General features: G+C 39.8%; 1 protein-coding gene across 1 annotated transcript in view; it reads left to right on the top strand.

The window, feature by feature from the left end:
* mast2 (microtubule associated serine/threonine kinase 2) overlaps positions 1 to 21,698 on the top strand; it is a 126,444-nt gene that overhangs the window by 59,889 nt on the left and 44,857 nt on the right. Inside the window, exon 3 of the mRNA XM_042335834.1 lies at positions 21,466 to 21,557. Coding sequence (XP_042191768.1) covers positions 21,466 to 21,557 — 92 coding nt within the window. The remainder of the gene's footprint in view (positions 1 to 21,465; positions 21,558 to 21,698) is intronic.

Here is a 21,698-nt window from a genome sequence, read left to right as displayed (position 1 = left end):
GGATTAAAAATGGAAATATTTGCTTACTTTGTCCCTATTTTTGCTAAATGCTATTTGTTGTTGTTATCGATGGAGTTCATATACTTGTCCGTTTTGGTGCTCAGTTGGTGGTTTGTTTATTCCTTTTTCATGTGTGATCTTTGGTACCCAACCTAATTCATAATATTTGCAAGTGAATGTTACCTCCTCACAGGGAATTGTGGAGTTTTTCTCGTACGAGTAAATTGCTCGTACAGGCTTTTCATTAACGTTTTCAGCTCCATGGCAGAATATTGATGTTGGTGAAAGAAATCCTATCTTGATTTACAAAGCCTTCACATTTCTTTCAGATGCTGGTTATGGTATCTCTTAACATATTCTGGTCATGTCTATTTCCTACTTCAAATGACTCTGAGCTCATTGAAACATTAAGATGTTTGATTTTTCCTTTCGATTCCCACTCCAAGAAAGGAAGATGAGATGCGTCCATGTTGGCTATCGAAACATCTTTGCCTGCTGGCCAGGCTTTGCTGTATCAAAGCTTTCTGTGAATTAATTTCTTCTCTTAAAGCTCGTGAGAATTTCTGATTCAAAGAAATCTAAGCTCATGCCAACGACTTGTGATTGCAAAGACCTTGACCATGAGAAAATGCTGCTAAGGGAACTTTGTTTTTATTTCGGTTTTTCTTTCATTCTGCATCACTTACAGTTCAGCTTCAAAAGCTCTTCTCTCTTAACTTCAGAAATTTGATTTGCTTTTAAACTTTATTAATATTGACCTCCAGTTAGTCTCTCACTTCATGGCTGTTCGTGGGACAATGTTGTGCGTAAAACATTGCAACAACAGTCTACAAAGTACACAGTCACCACACCCTACAGTAAACTCTTTGGATTGCTTTGAGACGTCCGTCTGATGTGAAAGGTGCTACAACAAAGACAAGGATTATTTATAATAATTTCAAAAATGGGGACCATGTTGATAAAGAGCTTGGTTTGTTTCAATAATACTAATACATTTTAACAATAATTAGCAAATCAATATAATTTTTGCTAATAACCATAGATCACAGCTACAAATTGTAGTTACCAATTGATTTTGATTGAATGGCTCTCGTAATCCTCTGGCTATAATCCCTTAGCCACAAGTGAGTTTTGTTCCTTGTGCTAGATAACTGCCTTTTATCTGACGCAGTTGCTGAAAACACCAGCAGTAAGTACTCTATTACAGTTCGTTAAACTACACGTCGTACCCAGGCCTTTATTACAAACCGTTCTTACAAAAAAATATTAACTAGGATCGAAACACGACTTGGATTTCCTTGGTTTGGAATTGTTGTGAACTGGTAGATTTCAATTGAATTGTTTTTCATTTGTGTTTCAATCACAGCCTTTGCTTTCCTCACAGCCCTGGGGAGAGGGGATACCAAAATTATTACATTGGAAATCCTTTGAAAACGTGTTTTAATTACATTCTGAATTTGATGTCTCTTAAGTGCAGGCTTGTAATTCTAACATTGTTTTCCTCATTTACAGCGATTTTACCCAAATGTTTATCAGCTGTCGAAACATACGACTGATAATCTTTTCTTTGTAATTTATCCTCCTTTAGAAACGTCTCTTCCCACTAATATAGTTCTCCTAGAAGATCACTGTGCTTTGAGTCAGTGCATAACAGATAACACCTTCTTCTGTTCATTCAGACAACTGTCAGTCAGGGCTTCCCATCACTTGTGATTTGCAATCGCAGCATCTGTTAACGTGCTATTTATTTGAGATTGCTGTTAGCTGCCCTGCTTTTTATTTTAAGCTTTTCAGGAAGGTGTGAGGCTGTGTGTAATTGTTCTGCTCAGTAGGCACAGGTGGCTGGGTTAGATTACTGAACATTAGGGTATTTGATCCACAGATAATATTACATAGCCTGATTTTAATCTGCACCTTCAATTACACGGTCAATCCATTCTGTATCCATCCATATTACTCTTATTAGTTACCATAAACCCCTGGAAACTGTATTCTACGGCAACAGCAACATTCCATTTCCACTTTGGTTCCTGGTATAATTTTGTGTAGGTTTCGGCTCGGAAGCATAGCGTAGTGTGTTCTCCCTTGCCTTCTGCAAAATTCCTTGTGTAAATTCACATCCCTGTAGAAATGAAGCACTGTTGCTTTTCAGAATGTCAGAATCTACTTATTTATGTTCTGTTGCAGAGAATTCTTGTTTCTTAAAATGTTCCTTGAATTGGATCATTTTCATGTGTGTCTTCTGAGACACGAAAGCAAAAGGTCAATCTCAAGGAAGGCCATTCAGACCAGTTACAAACTGGTAATTCCAGAGACCGGTTTCTTGGGTGAAAATTCGCCCGAACATGTATTTTTGTTGTTTACAACAACTTAAATTTATACAGCGCCTCCTCACATAGGGTAGCGTCCTAGAGTGCTTGACAGTATCGGAGCAAGATGCCGAGCTGGGGGGAGTGGGAGGTGACTGTAAGCACAATCAAAGAGGAAGGTCTTCCGGCGCGACGTGAAGATGGGAAGGAGGAGATAAGGCGGGGGATAGAGGAAGGGTGTTCCAGAGTTTTAGGGTGAAGTATCTGAAAACGCAGCCACCAATAGTGGAACGGAAGGATTTGGAAACGGGTGAGAGGACCTCGAAATCGATCCATTCAACGATAGGGAGCTAGTGGAGTCTGGCTAGAACTGGTGTGATGAAGGTACAGGGATTAGTGCGGGTGAGTATGTGGGCGGTGGAGTTTCAGATCAGCTACTAATTATAGACCTCCTCTCCCAAATTTAGACTAGTTAACCCCATGCCAGACTGGTGAAAAACAAAGTAAAACATTTGAACTTTAGAATTACAAATCCTTTACACACCACACACACACACACACACTAAGCCACTTGCGTTGTGTCAATCATACGGTACATAAATCACTCGTCCCCGGTTGTATCTTCTGTAGAATTATTGCCAACACCATTTACAATCATCTTGATTTCTCATTGCCATGAGACATCTATTTTAAGAAAGTGGCACTTCACTCCTGAGCCTCACAACTGCATTTGTTGATTTGAACCTTTTTAACGCCCACCAGAAACTTTTAAACACCCCCACCACGCCACCCGCCCATGCAGTGCACAACGTTAGTGTATGGAGTAACTGGGTTCCCAATAGAGGGAGCACTTTGACTGACAGTACAATCTGGGGCTCTCTCAGTGTTGGTGCTGCAGTCTGGTGACTCGAACACAACTTGCTGCCCTTCACAGGTGAGCAGAAATTTCTTTCTGGATCATGGCTACCGCGCAAGAATTTAAAGCGATCAAATTAAGAGGATTTTTTGGGGTTAACAAATCTCAAATGAATAGTTTCATGCAAGGTGAGAATTGATTTGTAGATTATTCTAACCCAGGCATTTTATGCTAAACAAGCTATATCCCATGAGATTATAATAATAATAATCCTTGCATTTGATACAGCATTTTTCATGTCTTCTAGACGTCTTAAAGCGCTTCACAGAATATACTGTAAAGTGAATTAATTGACTGTATATTTGTGGGCGAAACGCGACAGCCAATTGCACACAGCAGCGTCCCACAAACAGTTGTGGATTGAAGGGACCAATTTTTTTTTGAGGACTTATTTCGTTGCAGGCTCTACCTAAAGTAGACAGGGTTTTAGTTATCTTGATTCTTTTTAGTTGTTTTAATTTTATTGACTTGATCTGTCCTTAATTTCTCCTAATCTGTGGGTTCAAGCCCCACCTTGGAACTTTGAGCTGAAAGTCTAGGCTTGTACTCCAATCCAGGGCTGGAGGATCAGGTCATTGTCAGACGTGCTGACTTTCAGCTGAGATGTTAATCGTGTCTTCCTGTTCAGATGAATATTAAAGATGGCACTATTTCGAAAGAAAAGAGATTTTCTCAGCCTTATCTTGGGAGCTCAAAAGTCTGATGCGAGACTTGAACAGTCTTGAGTCAGAGCCAAGAGTGCCAACAATTCAGACAACTTGACACCTAGTAGAGACGAAACGTCTAGAATTGAACTCCAGGTTATTGAGTCTGATGTGGCGGGAGGGAAGGACGGATAAAAAATTGGTCAGTTCCCACTACTGATGCCTCTGCAGATTGCATAGAACAAGTAAAAACAGTTTATAAAATTTAAGCAACTTAGTAAAAGCAAGCCCACTTCCTGCACAGACCCTGTCTTAGCCTCCGACCACTCATTTAATTTTCTGGAACAAAGTTGTTGGGAGTATGAGGCAATTAATTATGATCTTTAAGCTTGAGAAATCTAACTGATTCCCTGCTGGTTTTGCACTGTGGTCCATCAAAACAGCCTGATTAATGATCTATATTTCTTTATAGTTTAAAGATCCACATCATTACTCTCCCGAATCTTTTTAGTACTCGATTATTCTGATGAACTCCATTATTCTCCCACTGGTTAGGACTGGTTAATGAGTCTGTCGTTGCTGGGAGTCGCTGGGGCACCATTTTTAATTGTGAATATCTGATATGGCTATCAGTTGTTAGAGAATTTACTAGTTACTATTGTAATTTCAGCGAAGACTGGCTGCTCTGAGACTTATATTCAAAAGCAAAAACCTACGGAGAACTTGGTGGTCTTAAGGTTTGGAAATTTTGGATGGAGATAAATTGCTCTAATGTGTACAAAATTTATAGGATCCTAGAGCTTCAATATAAGGACAACAAAAGCATCTACAGGAAGAAATACCAAGAGGATTATCTTTGAAGTAAGAAGGTGATAGGCATGTGGAGCAAGCCAGCATGGAACAAGAAAAACTACGAAGGCGTCAAAAAAGGGAACAGAACCAGTTTCTGCTATTGACAAGAATTTGGGCTATTAAATGACGTTTGCAACGTTCCATGAGAAGGCTAGTTGGATCTACTTCCCGTATGAAACGGTTTCCTTGTTGTTAACCCTGGTGTTTTGGAACTTGTGCAATGCTGTTGTCTTTTGCCATGAGTGCGAGGGGGGCTGGTGGCCTGGGGGGAGGCCTGGGGGGGGTGGGGGGTTGAGGGGGTTTAGGGGGCAGGGGCAAAGAGGATCTGGAATTGATTTGATACAAGTTGAAGTTCTAATACGGCCGCATGGAGCTTGTTCCGTACGTCTGAAAGCCAAACTGATAAATGACTGCAATCTAAAACTGCTGTGACACCACACGTTTGAATCAGCGCGAGAAAATCATTCCACGATGACGCCAAAATTATCAAATAGCTGACATTAAATTGCAGCTTAAGTTGTCTGCAGCTTGAAAATGCCTCGTATGTTAAGATTCGTTAAAATAGACATTCTGAATTTTGGTTATCAGCCGTCGGCTCCATTTTGTCCCAGCTCTCTGAGAAAATACTGCTGAATGCAGAAAGTTTGAAATGTTATTTTTGCTGCTGTTGGAAGATTCATAATGTGTAGTCTCATCATTCTGTGAGGTCACTTTTTTTTAAATCTATTTCTGTTTCATCCCAAGCCTGATCTCTTGTGGAAAAGACCATCTTTCTCAGCAGAAATTGTTGAAGTAGCTTTCAGCTTTTGTGTCCTTTTTTNAAAAAAAGCCGGTGACTTTGTTTCCAGCAGAGTTAGTTGATTTGGGGGTGACTTTTCTTTCCCAAACGTCTGTTAATTCAGTTGAAGCAATTTTTTTCTGAGGATTTAAGTAATTGTTTAATCCTTTCTGAGGATCTGAAATCAGTGTTTGATACTTCATTTAACAAAACGATTCAGAGTTTGTACCTTACAATTGCTGAGAATTGGCAGCATTGGTTCCAGGATTTTGCAGATTGATTATTTGATGTATCCCAGAGGAATCAGAAATGATTATGGCTCTTTAAAGTAACATCTGGGCTTCGGAATGAGACACTTAATGGTGCCTTGGTTCCAACTTATCCAATAACATACACTTGTGCTTCAATGGTACTTTAAGTGCTCTGCTACCTCTAAGTGGCACATTGGGCCAGTCATCGTGGGAGGTCCCCTATTTGCTTGTTGTGTACCTTGGATAAAGTATTCAATTTTCAATATCATTGGGTTGAAAAAGCAGGATTCGCAACCTGCATTTGCTAATGGTGGCTCTGAATCACAAATAGCAACTCCTATTGGGAAGCAGAAATGCGCCTGGCTAACCCGCAGGAACCTCGTCACCTATTTAAAAGCTTTTTATTTTTACAGAAATGTATTTGCATTTTTCTCATTCTCGTATTTTGATGATTCAGTCTGGGCTGAGAGGACCAGAAGAGGAGTTGCTTCTTAAGCCTATGTTAATAGAAGACATTGAGAAGCAAGTCTGGCCAGATTGCCTTTTATACTTCCCATTTTATTTTATGTTGCACACTCCTAGTTGTGTGCGAATGGTGCAGTGGAATCTCTTTCTGATCCATATTTGTTGACGCGGAGTAACTGACCTAGCTTTTGATTGAAAAATGGTTGATCAGAATTTATCAGTGTGTACTGCACACCAGGCGGCAGAACAACTCCTCAACCTTCATCTGCTTTTTTTTCCCAATAGAGGAAAAAATATATAGATTAAAGAAACCTGTTTTCTCCTGGATCCCTGCTTCACAAACACTCACCATTTCAAGTTTTGACCATCGTCTGATTTTAACTATAGGGGCAGTCGAGGAGGGTTTCTGGACACAGGCAAATACACGACTGTGATTCAATGGAGAAATGTCAGGATTTGGCCAGTGCGGAACTGTTTTGATCAAATGTCAAACATGCGAAAGATTGTAACTGGAAGAGCGAAGGGAGTAGGTTAGAGGAAATATCTTTGCAAACAGTGAAATATTTGAACACAGAATGCTTTACTACAAGTAGCTATTGAGGCTGATACCATAGATGCATCTACATCGCATTAGTATTTCTAGAAGTATATGAAAGGATATGGGGAAAGAGCAGGGAATGGGATTGGTGTCGTTCGCTAATTGGTTGAAAAGTTGCAGAGGAGCAAGCAACAGGACAGGCTTGAGTGGCCTTATACCTTTCTCCTTTGTTGTCCTTTGTGTGATTTGTATCCAGGGTGTAAAAGGACGCTGGTCTTGTTACTGGATAGAGGAACATCAGCTGAGCAACGTCCTGCACTAACACTTTTCCACGAGCAAGGGAAAACAATGCTTCTTAAAAACATTATCAGGAGGGACTACTTTGTAGTTAAAGTTCTGGTCACTACATTGTTTTGACGTCAGGCATATTTTGAGAAGTACATTTGAATAGTTTAACTAAAACTTGTTTTGCTGACTGAATCATCAGGTGGTAGGGGGGTGACTTGTACCTTCAGGCCCTGAAACGGTGCTGGTGTTCATTTTGTTTTGAGGAACTTGTTGAAAAAAATGTCTTGAGGCATAACGGACAAAGGAGTGTTTAGCAGTACCATAAATATTTAATTTGGTGTCTAGGGAATGATAAGTTCCACAAGAGGGAACAGATAACATCGATTGCGGAAGTTGTGTAGTCAAATAGGAGTGCTCTTAAATCTGACTCTGTTTAAAGAATATATTGGTTCTGTCTGCGGAACCATTATATAAAGGTAAAAGTGACACTTCTGGTTTAACTGTATCAAGTTTATGCTGCTTCAATGGTCAATTGTACAAATGCATTGCTGGTATGGATGTATTGGATCCAAATGTCCCAGACTTGGTCAACACAAAGAGGTACAAAGGGGCACTATAATTCATGCCTGTGCCCCTAAAGTTAGGAATGCAATAATTATCTTGTAATGATTAGTGGAAAGCGTTTAATGATGTGGCTCGGGTGACTTGCTTCTGTCTTCCTCCGGTCAAACCACTTGATTTTCCAGGGTTAGACATGAGGCTAACACTGGGTTGAGGAATCAAAGGTCAGCCAGTGCCTTGGAGCCAACTATCTCCCAGCATGAAGCTCTTGTCAGTATCAGAGAGGGAGACATTTTGGGAAATTGCTACATCAAATGAGTACCATGAGTCTTTCAGATGTTATTTTGATTGCTAACCTTAGGTAAGTATATAAAATGGTCCTACTGGGTATTGTTTTTCATATGTAGGGGAAGAGAAAGTGTAAGGTGTGCTCCGAAATATGTCCGCATAGTGACCTTGACAGAGCTTCTCTATGGAGACCAACGGTATTCTCGGTTGTGTACCAGCTGACATAGATTGATGGAATCTCCCACAGAGTGCTAACTACTTAACATTGCATGTTTGTTTGCCCTGACACATCGGAGACTTTCTGTTTCTCAGTTCCAGCCGTTTTCATGATTTGCTGCGTTCAGCACATACATGAGCACAAGTGCACAAATCCTCACGATCTCTCACATCTGATGAATTTGTCTTTACACCACCGATCAAGCTGAGAACACAACCTTTTTTCACGTGTAAGCTGTCTTGATTGCACATCCAAGCAGGTTTAATTGTGGGGCACTGCAGCTTTAAGTAGTAAATTACCAGTCAACGTTCAGCTGATGCATAAGCACTTGTTTACCACAGCTGTCAGAATGTCATGGGATCGACCATTTTCATGTGTTGGCATGGTACAGGGTGGTTTGGTTTTCGCATTAAATCTATAAGAGACGAGGACTGGGGTTCTTGAATTCTCCTGCAAATGTAACCGTACTGCCATTTCACAAAGGATTTGCTTTACTTCGTCACTGTGTTTCCACATATTCATTAACATTATTGGCTGCCTTCATTGAGTTGTAACTACCATTTAATGCACTGTGCCCCTTTGCTTTGAAAACATGCAACAATATTTTTTTAACCCCAAAAAAATGTTATGTGATGATCGGAAGGGCTTAATGCTGGACAATATTAGGAATTGCACTCTGTGTAGGACTTCCCAGTTTATTGACCTCATCTGCCAAATCATTTCACGCCAGTTGCCGAGATCATTCCTCTTTATTTCTCTGAAGGTCTGTGGTTCCGTATTGGTACAAAATGGAATTCTGTAGCTCAGTGGTTAAAGCACTCACCTCGCAAGCGAGAGACCTGGGTTCGATTCCCGGCAGATCAGGGCGAAACCTTGGGCAAGTTTCCTTACTCCACACGCCTGATAATAATCCCTCAAGAAACCCCCCCCCCCGAAACAATAATAATTTGGTCACTCACACCACGACTGTTTGTGGGACGCCGCTGTGCGCAATTGGCTGCCGCGTTTTGCCCACAAAATATACAGTCAATTCACTTTACAGTATATTCCGTGAAGCGCTTTGAGACCTCTAGAAGTCGGGATAAGGCGCTGCATCAAATGCAAGGATTATCATTTATTATTACTAAGAAGTGCATTTCTTCAAGACCACAAAAGGAGCCAAACTGCTGAAATTGAAGTATGTAAAATGAACGTAGTAGCTAATAAAGAGCGATCTGATTGTACTGTATTTTCATCTGTGCTGTCATGTCCCCACCTCAAAAACTAACAGGGAAATGACAGGACAGCAGCCTCATTTAGTCAGATCATACTATTGTATTTTGTAGAATGTTATTTCAGAGGTAACCATGGTTATGTGATGTAGTGTGACTTGTTGAGAATACAAGCGCGATCTATAAAACAGGAGAGATGAAAGAAAAAGTGATCCGTAGGTGGTTAATGTGGGAGCAATTGATCCTCTAGACTTGAATGACTTGCTTGTGGTGCAGTGGCTTTTGAAACCACAGCTATTCTGGTTTGAATTTCCATCACCTGCGCACACACACACACACACACACAGCGGGACGCAGGCGTAATCAACAGACAGCAGAGCAGACAGCACTGGCACTCTGCCTTCCTGGCAAACCTTAATGGAATAGCCTAATGGTCTGGAGGGAATAGCTGAGCTCTTCTTAGTGGTTAGAGCGTGCTGTATACTGCAGCCATGACATGTATAAAGGATCATGTCTGACTCCTTCTGGACGGTGCTCTCCAATTTTTCCATGCCGGACACCAGCATGCTGCGTCGCTCTAAGAGGTACTGTGTTTTTAAACTCCGTTCTGCTGTAATCGTGTCATATTTAAAGCCTCCTGCCAAAAGGTGTAATGTAACTGCTGCGCGCGCTCTCTCTTTACTCCCCGATCAATCAAAATCCAGTGTGTACGTTACAGAAGAGACCGGGTTCGCCTTCGTAAAATGTAAACAAGATAGGATTTTTTTTCAAATGCTTTTTTTAAATTTATTAATAAAAAAGAGCTTTGAGAAATGGGACTGCTTGTGCAGATCAGAAATAATCAACTGGTGAAGAGAGCGAATAACATCTGATAATCTGCCGCACGTCGAGTGTATCTGTAACGGGAGGAATTGTGAGTGAATGAAATATTTCAGTTTACCCGAGCAGGTGAAGGGTACAGGAGATGAATGTCGTGCCGAGTGCCTTGTTTTGCAGCCTCGAGTGCTGGGCACTGTGCCATTATACGGCGATCAGCCGAGCTGTTTTGGTGAATGCAGCAAGATAAATGAAAGAAAGGTTCACCTTTCCAAAACCGAGTAGGAGAAAGGTACAATAATCTTGTGATTTTTTTTTTTGTGCGCCTGGACTTGGGTCAGTCCCACTTGCCAGCGTCTCGTGCTGCAATCTTGTGCTAGCAATCCCGATTTAAACAACAACAAAAACAGTGCTGTTGCAGTTCAATTGGCAGGCCAGTATCTCCATCTTGTATTCACGCACCCTTTACAACTCTGCATCTTTTATTTATACTGGAATGGAAGGCAGAGGTAGATTAGATACTTTTTTTTAAAAAAGCTTGAGTCGTTTTTATAAGAAAAATCTGTTTTTTGCCTCCTTCATTTCTGTTTTATCTTATCCATCTTAGGAGTTGGAGTCTGTTTCTCGTGCTGAACAGATGTGGTGTTTTCCTGTTCCTTTCCCCTTCAATAACGACACTGTTCTTTTCCAAATATTGTCTATTAATAATGCAAAGCCACAGACTGACTTGTCAGTAACTGACATATGGACAGTACGCACAATGAATTATGCTAGTTCTCCCCATTATGCTTTTAAGTTTTGTGTTATTAAGTTGGTAAGTATCGGGATTTACAAACAAAATTTAAGTAACAGCTGTCTTTTTTTGTGCTTATCAAGGTAAGGCTTCTCAATGTTGGGAGACATTTTCATATTGGAAATGCAACATCAAGCACTCTCCAGCCCCCGAATCCCTGACTGTCCAGCGCCCTGGGAAGTCCTCCCAACATAAACGGCGCTGTAGTTGTTGTTGTTGAAAGAAAAAACTTGCATTTTCATAGTGCCTATTCACGTCTAAATGTCTCAAAGCGTTTCACAGGTAACAACAACAACTTGTGCACGTATACAGTGCCCTCCACACAAGGTCGTATCTCAGAGTGCTTCCGAGCTATTTACTCAGAGGTAAATAATGTCAAGTGTAGTGACTGTTTTTTGTCACTACACTTAAGAGCGGATACAGATTAAAGATCCCTCTATTATTTATCGGCAATGTGACTTCAAGCCAGCCTAAAAAAAACACCACCTGCCTCCCCTCCTGCTATGACATTTTCCATTCTCACTGTAGCCATCCTTGTAGCCACTGGAGATTGCTCCCTTGTTCCGAATTATAAATTGTTTTTGTGCGCCTCAGTTGGTTTACTTCCGGCTTGCTTTACCTTTGGATCTTTGTGGCCGGTGGAAATTTTCACTCCATTATTCCGAGCTGGATTCCAACCTGACTGCCAACAGCATCTCAGCCGATTTGCCATTTTACGTGTTTGTCAACGACAGACACTCGCCTATATTGTTTGGTGAACCTTTCAAAGAGGAATTTGAGCATCTGTCCTGCAGGCTGGTCTGAAATGTTTGTTTTGGTTTATAGCAGCTCATCATATCAGTAGTATAGTAGAGCTATGATCTAACACGGTAGTTGAGATCCATAAAATCCCAAGCATTGTTATCAAGGGGCCTGATCGCTGTATTGATTTGGAATAAGTGCAGAAAGCCAGCTGACTCCAAGGCACTAAAATATGGTCAAAGTTCTGTTGGCAGTGAACTCCTGACCTGGAGATCAGCCATGTTTTTTAGTCCATGAGAAGCTGGCAAGCATTTGGAGGCAAACCAGACAGATTTCTGTGTGCATTTGAGATATTTTGGTCAATAAGTGTACAAGTCCTTTATAACCCATGTTATAATGGGATTCCACTGTAGTGAGCAAAGCCTCTTCGACATCGCCATCGTTCACCCCCCTACCCCCGAACAGACTCGACTTTCAAGACTTTTACTTGAAATCTGAAAAGCCTCGAATAAGTCAGATTTTTATTGAGATAAGATAAAAGTAAGCGATCAGCGTTCTACTCATTTTATTTAAAGAGTCCCACCAGAAAGGTGTTTAACTTTGTTTTCATTTAGAATTGACACCATAGTATTCCAAACTATTAAACTTCATTTTTTTAAAAACAAATGGACAACTGTTCTACCAGAATCAATTTGAGGGCAGCGTTTTGTAAGTGTTTGCCACATACTTTTGATGAACTGAATTCAGTTAAGCTCCCTCCGCTCAGCAGGTGTTCCACATCCCCCCCACCCGGCCAGACCCGCCCCACGTTATATATGAAGAATAGACACTTGGGCAAAATACAGTCTGAATCAGTGCCTTAAGGTGAGGAGAAAAGTTGTTTGAGGAAAATGGATTTTGGCTCGTGATGATAAGAGGACGGAGAAGGTCCTTTGGCTTATTGAATCTAGGAAATGTTTCTAATACGTATCTTGAAAACCCCCCGAAAATATGCTTAGGGACAGACCCAGGCTCAAGTATGGAGCTCTTGACGATTGAGTGGCCCATTGATGCCTGGCTGATAGGTGAATAGCTTTGGTTGAGATACAATTCGAGCAATGCTACAGGAGTCATAGTCTTCAGAAAAAGAAGACGTTTTGAGAAGGAAAAACACATTAGCAAATTTTTAAAAATTGCAATTTTTTATGCACTTCTGTGTGGTACGGAAGCAAAACATCTAACTGATGCCCTGAGCTCAGTTGCTACACACACAGCCTAACCAGTGGCTTGAATGAAGATGCGTTTCAGTGTGTGTGATATTCATGACAGGATTGTGCAGTACAAAGAATTGAGAGTTACACGGCATCTTTAGGCTTCAAAGGAGGATTTGATGTGAACCCAGAATAAAGAATATAAATTGGGAGAATTTTAATTTTTTTAAAAGGCCAAAATCAGAATGTAAAAAGGAAGAAGTGGAAAACTGAAAATAAAATTGTATTGTAACAGTGGAGTGAGTTGCCCAAATCCTGGACCAATTATCCTCAAATTGATATAATGGCTTTTCTTTAAACCCCACTAGGTCTCCTAAAGCCGTTCCACAATCCGGTGATGTATTATGCATTCAGCTATCAAACGGTGAATTTTTAATTGCTTCGAACCCATCCAGCTCAGAGCTAATTAACATAACCAAATGCATATTAAATTCATGCGACCAAAGGAAAGTGTTTCTGCAAATAAGGAATGTTGTTGATTCCCTTGAAATGTATCAGTGATCATGTCTGCTATCTTTGTGATGTACTGACTCTCATCCGGTTTACAGTTCATTCTATCGTATCAAGAGCTTCAAGTTAATTAGAGCATGAAAGCTAATTACTGTCAGCTTTGAGACACTGGATTCTGTAATGTCACTTTTGGAGAGTTAAAGTTAGGTCTCATTCAAATCCCATTCCAATGTTGTTTCACATTTCTAAAATAGACCTTTGATGAGTCTTTTGCAATATAATGGACGCTGGTGATGGGAGCAGAGCTGTGACATCTTTGCTGCAGTCATTTTCGATGTTTGAATATGAATTCACTGAGGACATTGAGTGGAGTATTTTTATTTTAGATCAAATAGAAGCAGATGCAATGAGGCAAACAAAACTGATTGAGTTAAGAGTGAAACGCTGATAGTGGCAGACACACGGATCAATAAAAAAAACTAGGTCAGCAGGTAGCTTGCTGCGAGGGAGAGAAATGTAACCGAATAAGTGAATGTTAGAAAAAGGAGAGCCTGGAGATAACTGAAAAAGATTAGAACAAAACCGAAAGAGAAAAGCAAAGATCTTCAAGAGCAAAAGATGGGAAGTAAAAAAAATCGTATTAAAGGGAATAAACTCTGAGGAAATGAAGATAAAACTAAAGTTAATTAGAATAGTTCCATCACTGCCAATCTAACTGAACATAATTTCCTTCATAAAATAAAATTCTATTGTCAAAATTTCTGTCTCCCAAGTTCTGGGAGCCAGAGGCACGGCTCGTCCTCTTATTCCAATTTTCAATTCAGCCGTTAATTTATGGTGTCTGGATCTAATCTGTCATCACTAATAGTTTGCAGGCTGATGTAAATGGTGTATTAAATGGGTATCTTCAACATCAGGTCCCCGTTTAGAATTGAAAGCATTTCAAATGATCGTAACTTGCATGCTTGCATTTCATTCTTCCCGTGTCTGTTGATTTGTCTGAAGTTTATTTAATCCATAAATTCTGATCAACTTGAACAGAATTTTGGTTTGGAGATGTTCCTCATCCCGGCATCACTCAAGATTAGTGACTGATTTTAATTCATCTGCTTGCCAATCGAGAGTTGAGACTGGCCGATTCGAGCACTGTTTTCCCTAATGAAAAAAAACAAACCTTTTGTTTTAAAGAAAAGTTGAATCATTCACTTGAGTACTTTTAACAACAAAACTCAATGTACTTTGAAAATGGCAATTTCCCACCGCAGTTAAATGGTAGTAAGCAATGTTCACACATTGTGAAACGGCTGATCTAATTTCTCAAGAGACTATTGTGGAGAAATATGGGATTTTTGTTTTTTTTCGACTTGTCTTGTGTTCAGGTGCAAATTACTGTTGCCTGCAGTTGGGTTAGCCCTGACTCTCTGAATTGTTGACCATTTATTGATTGATTGATTGATTGATTGATTGATTGATTGATTGATTGATACAGACAGACAGACAGCATTTGCTGTGGAGAATTGACCGTGATAGCTTGCTAACAACTGGCCATGGAAGTGACTGTTGTGTTGCATCAGATTGGAGAGGTAATGACCCTGTCAATGGTCAATTTCTTCTTCTGCCATGACAATAGCATCGGAGCAAGAACAGGCGCTCGGAAGCTTTGACTGACCAAACTAACAGTTATGTCAAATCCCTTACTGTGACAGACCGTTGACCTTACGGTTTTATGATGAATCAACAATACTGGAAATCGAGATTCTGTAATATTTATCATGAAAATAGTAACAATTTAATTTACTAAACTATTTAAAAAGTTATTATTATTTTATTTGACCAGCTTTACCTCTTGTTGGTATTCTGTTCTGAAGGGGCAACGGCAACAGGGAATTTTCTGAGTAGTCAAATGCATAAATGTGTACTGTGTGACAGATTCTCCACATTATTCTTATTATTACACCGAGGAAGAGCAGACGTACTCGCAGATCACTTTCAATTTTTGCGGTGTTCAAATGACATGTTCAAAATTAGAAACTTGCCATTTGGAGAATAGTGAATGTTCATCTATGTCAATTATTTTGTGGCAACAGTTGACTTGACACGAATACATTGGGCCACTCTCATTTAACGATTTAAAGAGACTGCAGTGGCCTTTTGAAAAATGAAAAGGGATCGTTAATTGCACTGCCATATCAGTCAAAGAGGTATCAGTCCTGCAGCTTCACAGAGGATCAGGACGGTGCTGAATATGCACTGAAACACAAAGGTTGGAACCTGAGTAACTGTTTCAGTGTCGAGATAAGGGGATTGGAGAGAGAGTCGGGAATAATACCACTTGAAGCAGAGAGCCATTACTCTAGTGTGACACAGTAAATAGAGTATGGATTTTTATAGAGTTCCTTTACAGCATGCAACTGACTTCTTTCAATTGAATAAGCCTATACCGGTGTTAGGCAGTGGACTGAAGTCGAAACCAAAGCAACTGAAGTTGATTCACAAATCTTTGAGGCTTCAATTGCTAGGCTTACTAGATTCTAGCAGTGAATAAATGAGAAATGCCTATCTCTGCTTAGCCTTCCAGCAGAGCATTGTAACAGCAAAAGACAGATCTACATCAAATATATATAAAAGATAGATTCAGGGGACTGTTAGATCAGGTCTCATGATCGATTTCAAGGTTATTACAAGGTTTTGTTGTCGTTGGTAGTTATTACAGTGTGGTTGCTACAGTATTTTGTTCAAATAATTTATAGTGAACTAAGAAATATTCTACTTTAGAATTACAATGACATTATTAGAAATATTTTTTCTAGCTATTTTATATTTTACAGTTGTATCTCAGAATGTCAGAAGGTTGAGAAAAATTGGTTCAAGAGATTGGGGCTATTTTTGTCTCTTGTCTGAATATATTGTCTACCAAGGAGAAAGGCACAGCACTGCATTAGTATTATCAAGGATCTTAATCATCAATGTTTAATTTTAAGCGTATTCATTTATTCAGAATTAAATGTTCCAGGAAAAGGCAGATTCACTGAAAAGGTGTTGATGAATTTATCCTCTCATTAACATTTTAACTTGTCGTTAATCCGCTGCAGTATTTAATATTTACAAATTGAGTCACTCCCAGTTTCAGGAAGAAGGGTTTCAATTCTTCAACATTTTAGTTCATTTTTTCCACCAGTTAAAAATGATTACTTTGATATTTACTTGACATTGATAGATTAAAATTAACTGAATATATTTGTATAAACTGAATATACGAAGATGTTTGTTTGTACTGCAATTAGATTTGGATTGTCCTTGTGCTAGTATTTTGTGTTAACTGTTAATTGTGACTGTTAAGGATTCTTGTACTTATACAGTATCCATTTTATTCATTATTAAAGTGGAAAGTTTAAGGGACTGATTGCGCTTGTTTTTCTGGATCTAGGTTTGACGTGGCCCAGACTGATAGAATGACTGATAGTATCTTCACCAGCTGTAAGGGTGGGTCCCGGATAAATGAATTTGGGTTCCCAGATCTTAGTTTGGCACTTGTCCAGCACATAGAAACTGTCGATCAATCTGCATTAATTAGCATTAAATTGGCTCATTTACACAGAGGTACTACAGGATTACAGATGTGGGAAATGAAAGATCACACTGGTACAGTTGGGGTTGCTCGATTCAAATTAGAATTAAGGAGCATTGTTCAGGCCATACGATGCCGACAGTAGGTACAGAAATGGAAGCAATTTATTTTCGAGGACTGAGACACATGTGACCGAGCAAATTGGGAGGAAAAGTCTAACCCTTTGAGGACTGAAACAGCAAAGATTAGAAAAATAGAGCTGTAAAGCTGCCAATCTTACTATCCACTTATCAGGAAGAAGTATGTGGAGAAATTCCACCTGGGTCTAGATTTTAGTCTTTTGGCATTTCAAAGCATCCACAATTTAGCAAGTTCTTACATACAGCCTTCAATTTGAACCTGGCTTTCTGTAAGCTCTTTCAAGAGCTACAAAAAACTACTTTCAAAGGTGTGACTCCATTCAACTGTTCCCATTAAAAGTGATAATAATAATAATCCTTGCATGTGATAAGGCGCCTTATCACATCTTCGAGACGTCTCAAAGCGCTTCACCGAATATACTGTAAAGTGAATTGACTGCATATTGTGGGCGAAACGCGGCAGCCAATTGTGCTCAGCAGTGCATACACAATGCTGTAGACTCAGTTTATATAATGCTCAGAATAGAAGGTAATTATTTAGATAATATTTCAGTATTTTTTCAATTTGTTTGCTGTATGTTGAAGCAGAAGTAATGTTACGTTAACCTGTTTATGTTGAGGTTGTCATCTACATTACGGTTCTAATCAATTGCATTAGAGAAAGCTGTTTTTCACCTGAATTGAAAGAATTAAATGAAAATTTCTTAGTTTGTTATGCTTCCTGTTCAAACATGAACTCCAATAACATATCTAGCGCCCATTAAAAATGAATTTCCTTAATGTCCTTAGTGAAGACTAATTTTGCTTTTTAACTTGTGTATTTATCACGAGAATCCTGATAGTGTATACATAGGATGGATAAATATAGCAGAGATAACACTATGAAAAGCAGCAACTCTGGCTCCACCCTCTGGAACTCCATCCCGCAGTCCCTCCGCCTCACCCCCTCCCTTTCCCCCCTCAAGAGCCATCTCAAGACCCTCCTTTTCGATCACCCTCCACCCTCCCCGACCCCCAGCTCGGGTCCAAAACACTGACTGTCCAGTGGCTTGGGACGTCCTCCTGACGTGAAAGGCGCTATACGAATGTAATGTTGTTGTTTTTCTGGTTTGGTTTTGTTGACCTACTCCTTTCCCACAAAATTGCACATATATTCATATTTCCATTTTGTATTAAAAACAAGTACAGATTATTTTTCAATAAAGTTCTAGTAATGCTGCCTAACTTTGTGCAAGGTCATTGTGCATCAATGGAGTGGCACCCAGTGACTATTGATATTTGCACTGTTGCTCACTTACTGCTCATGCAAAGTGAATTAAATACAGACACCCCCGAACAACCTCAGACATTGACAATATATATTGGAAAGAGTAATAATTCATCAACTGAAATAAACAGATGTTCAAAGGAGAGACTCGTCAGCTTCTAACGGTCCTGCACTGTGATTCTTACTATTGTCTGTCGCTGCTTGTGATCTGAACTGGGGACTGACTGGCTGAAATGCAGGTGCAATCTATAATTTTGTAAATAAATAAAAAGCATCTGAGTTTAGCACTCTCGACTTCCCTCGCAGTACAATTTCCAGTATTGATTGTGAAGTGGTGTGCGGTAGAGGTCTGAGAGGGAGGGGGGAAATCGGAGGTTTCTTTTTCACCCCTTCAGCTATGATGGAACGCAGTTGGTAAAGCCGCGGGGAGGTAGAGTAGGTTCATCAGGTAAAGCAGAAGTACCTGATTCAGCAAAGGAAATAGAGAGAATAATGGTGACATAACTGGAAAGGAAGAATTGTAGCTATTCTTTTTTTTGCTAACTTGCATATTTTTTTCTCCTTTTAAATGTGGTCCGAATGATGAAAATATTTTATTTCAAAAATTTGGGTCCATTTGTGGTGCATTTGAGACTGGTAAAATGAATCATTTGTGCATTAGATGTGGTGGAGTCAGCGGAAGAACCAGACAACCTTGGCAATGTCCCAGTAAGGCAACATAACCCCTATCCTCAGAAGAATGTCCTCTACCAGTGGCTTCTCAATCCTTCACTCATTCAACCTTTTAATGTCTGATAAGGAGCACTTTCGGTGTTCACTCATGTCTTGCGACTAGAGATTAGAACAACACTATCTGATTATTTATATTTGTGACCCAGACAAGCAACCAGTGATAGGTGACCTTCTACAACCGTCTCTAGATTTCTCCAGTGATAAAATTCTTCACTGTCCAGAAATGTATATAAGATTGCTGACTTTTTACCCAGCCTCTTAATACTCAGTATTTGGGTAGAAATTCCTTAACAGAGGATGCTTTTTTAGTGCTCTCAGTTTAGATATGTTTACTGTTAACCTTTTGTTCAGTTTAAAGGCTCATGTTTATCTGGTGGAGAAGGGAATCAGTATTGTTGCAATAATAATAATAATCCTTGCGTTTGATATAGCGCCTTATCACATCGTTGGAGACGTCTCACAGCGCTTCACAGAATATACTGTAAAGTATAGTGACTGTAATTTGTGAATGAAACGCATAGTCACTATAGCACAATTTAAGTAATGAGGTATACAATGCGTCAGCAGACAGCAGCGAGGCTTATGTGATCTTTTCAATAGCAATATGCTGTAGATCAAGGGAAGACTTGTGTGCAGCAGTCGGGTTTCTCTTCATGTCTTGCAGATGTTCAAGGATGTAGAAACGCTGCTGCTACGGCAACACTCTTGTGCCATTACGGCTCTGTAAACTGCTCTTTTTCTGGACTCACTCCAGAACAGCAAAGACTAAGAGTTGCGTCTGTCTCGGCTTTGGAGAGTGATTTGCTTTGCCTGAACTATTGTTTGTCATTCGGAATCCATTTTATGGAAAAGAATGAAAATGAGCCCTGTGCTAAACACAGCGATTGGTCACTAATAATAATAATAATAATAATAATAATAATCCTTGCATTTGATATAGCGCTTTTCACGTCGGGAGGACGTCCCAAAGCGCTTCACAGAATAGACTGTAAAGTGAATTGACTGTATATTTGTGGGCGAACGCGGCAGCCAATTGCGCACAGCAATGTCCCACAAACAGTCGTAGATTGAAAATGACCAATTTATTATTGTTTTTGTTTTTGGAGGGATTATTATTAGGCGTGTGGAGTAAGGAAACTTGCCCAAGGTTTCGCCCTGTCTGGAATTGAACTCAGGTCTCTCACTTGCAAAGCGAGTGCTCTAACCACTGAGCTACAGGACTCCACAATCACACCTGAATATTATCAAACTCTTTCAGTAATATAGACAGTCTGTGCTCTGCTTAACTTCAAGAACTCTTAAAGTGGAGAGAGGGCCCTGCTATCCTTCCTTTTTCTGCCCTATGTGCGAAGGTAAAGTTTTGTGAAATTCAGATATGATTAAACACATTTATAGCACTGCCTAATTTAGCCTCTTGGACTGCTTTTATGAGAAGATGCCTATTCATATGCCCGTAAAAGAATGGACTGACATTTACAGTAGAATCTAAACAGTTCAGTTTACAAAGGAAGAAAGAAATATCAGTCTTAAGTTTTGCAGCCAACTAGCACTGTAGGCTGATGATGACTTTATTGTGCGTTAACTAAGATTTATAAAATTCCAGTAGCATACTTATAATTGTACAAATTATAATTGTAGTGAGTCTTGTACAAATGCTTCTGTAGTGGCTAGTATGGCAAAGGCCAATGCGTTAATAGCTCTCAGAATTTTAGTGCATTATAATGATATTCAGATGAACTTTACATATGCAAAGCAGCAGCAGAAGTATTACATTTACAGTGCGTTGACCTCAGCCACCAATTATCAATGCAAATGGGATGCGTGTTTGAAAATGAAAAATCCTTTGATGCTCGTTTTGGGATTATCCAATGCGGTACGATCTTAATTAGCCAATAAAAGCTAAATACCAGGTGACGGTGCTTCACAAACTATCTATATTACTTTCAGATTTCCAGCATCTGCAGTATTTTGCGTTTTTATCCATATTAGTTGATGTATTGTTTGTTTCTTGCCACAGTCTGACTAGAACCTTCAGGCAACCTTTGATCTTGCTGTGAATCTAAATGTAAGCCATTTGTCACAGTATAAAAGATTAAGATGAGTCTCCAGGATTATCCATTTCACCTTTTGTTCCTGCACCGTGTGTGAAGCATCTCTGCTCACTTGGCAGCTCTGGGCACACACTGATGCCCACTTGGTTCGGCATAAACTCCATTCTGCCAAGGACTGATTCTAGTAGGTGTTCATTGTGTACCAGACGTTTGTTAAATTGAACTGGAGAACGAAGAAGTGACTATTATTTTGCGGATGAACGAAGCACTGCGTTGGGTTTGGGAAAAGGAAACAGTCGCTTTGATTGTTATAAACCGTCCTCCTCTTTTGTATTTCAGCTGTCGTACAAGTAATAGGAAGAGCCTGATTGTGACATCGAGCACTTCACCGACTCTACCGCGACCACATTCGCCATTACCAGGACACACAGGTAACAAACCGTGACCATTCTCAATGGCCAGTGTCACTTGGGTAAACCCCATGTATTTGGAATTAGCTGAACTGAGTCTGAAAAAAAAACTCCCGCAAAATCACTTTGCAAAACATACACTTTGCGAAGCTGGTTTTTCAG

Source organism: Callorhinchus milii, unplaced genomic scaffold (assembly GCF_018977255.1).
Source record: "Callorhinchus milii isolate IMCB2004 unplaced genomic scaffold, IMCB_Cmil_1.0 Scaffold5, whole genome shotgun sequence".
NCBI lineage: Eukaryota > Metazoa > Chordata > Chondrichthyes > Chimaeriformes > Callorhinchidae > Callorhinchus > Callorhinchus milii.
Note: the sequence above shows the minus strand (reverse complement) of the source record. Positions and strands in the feature narration are given on the sequence as shown.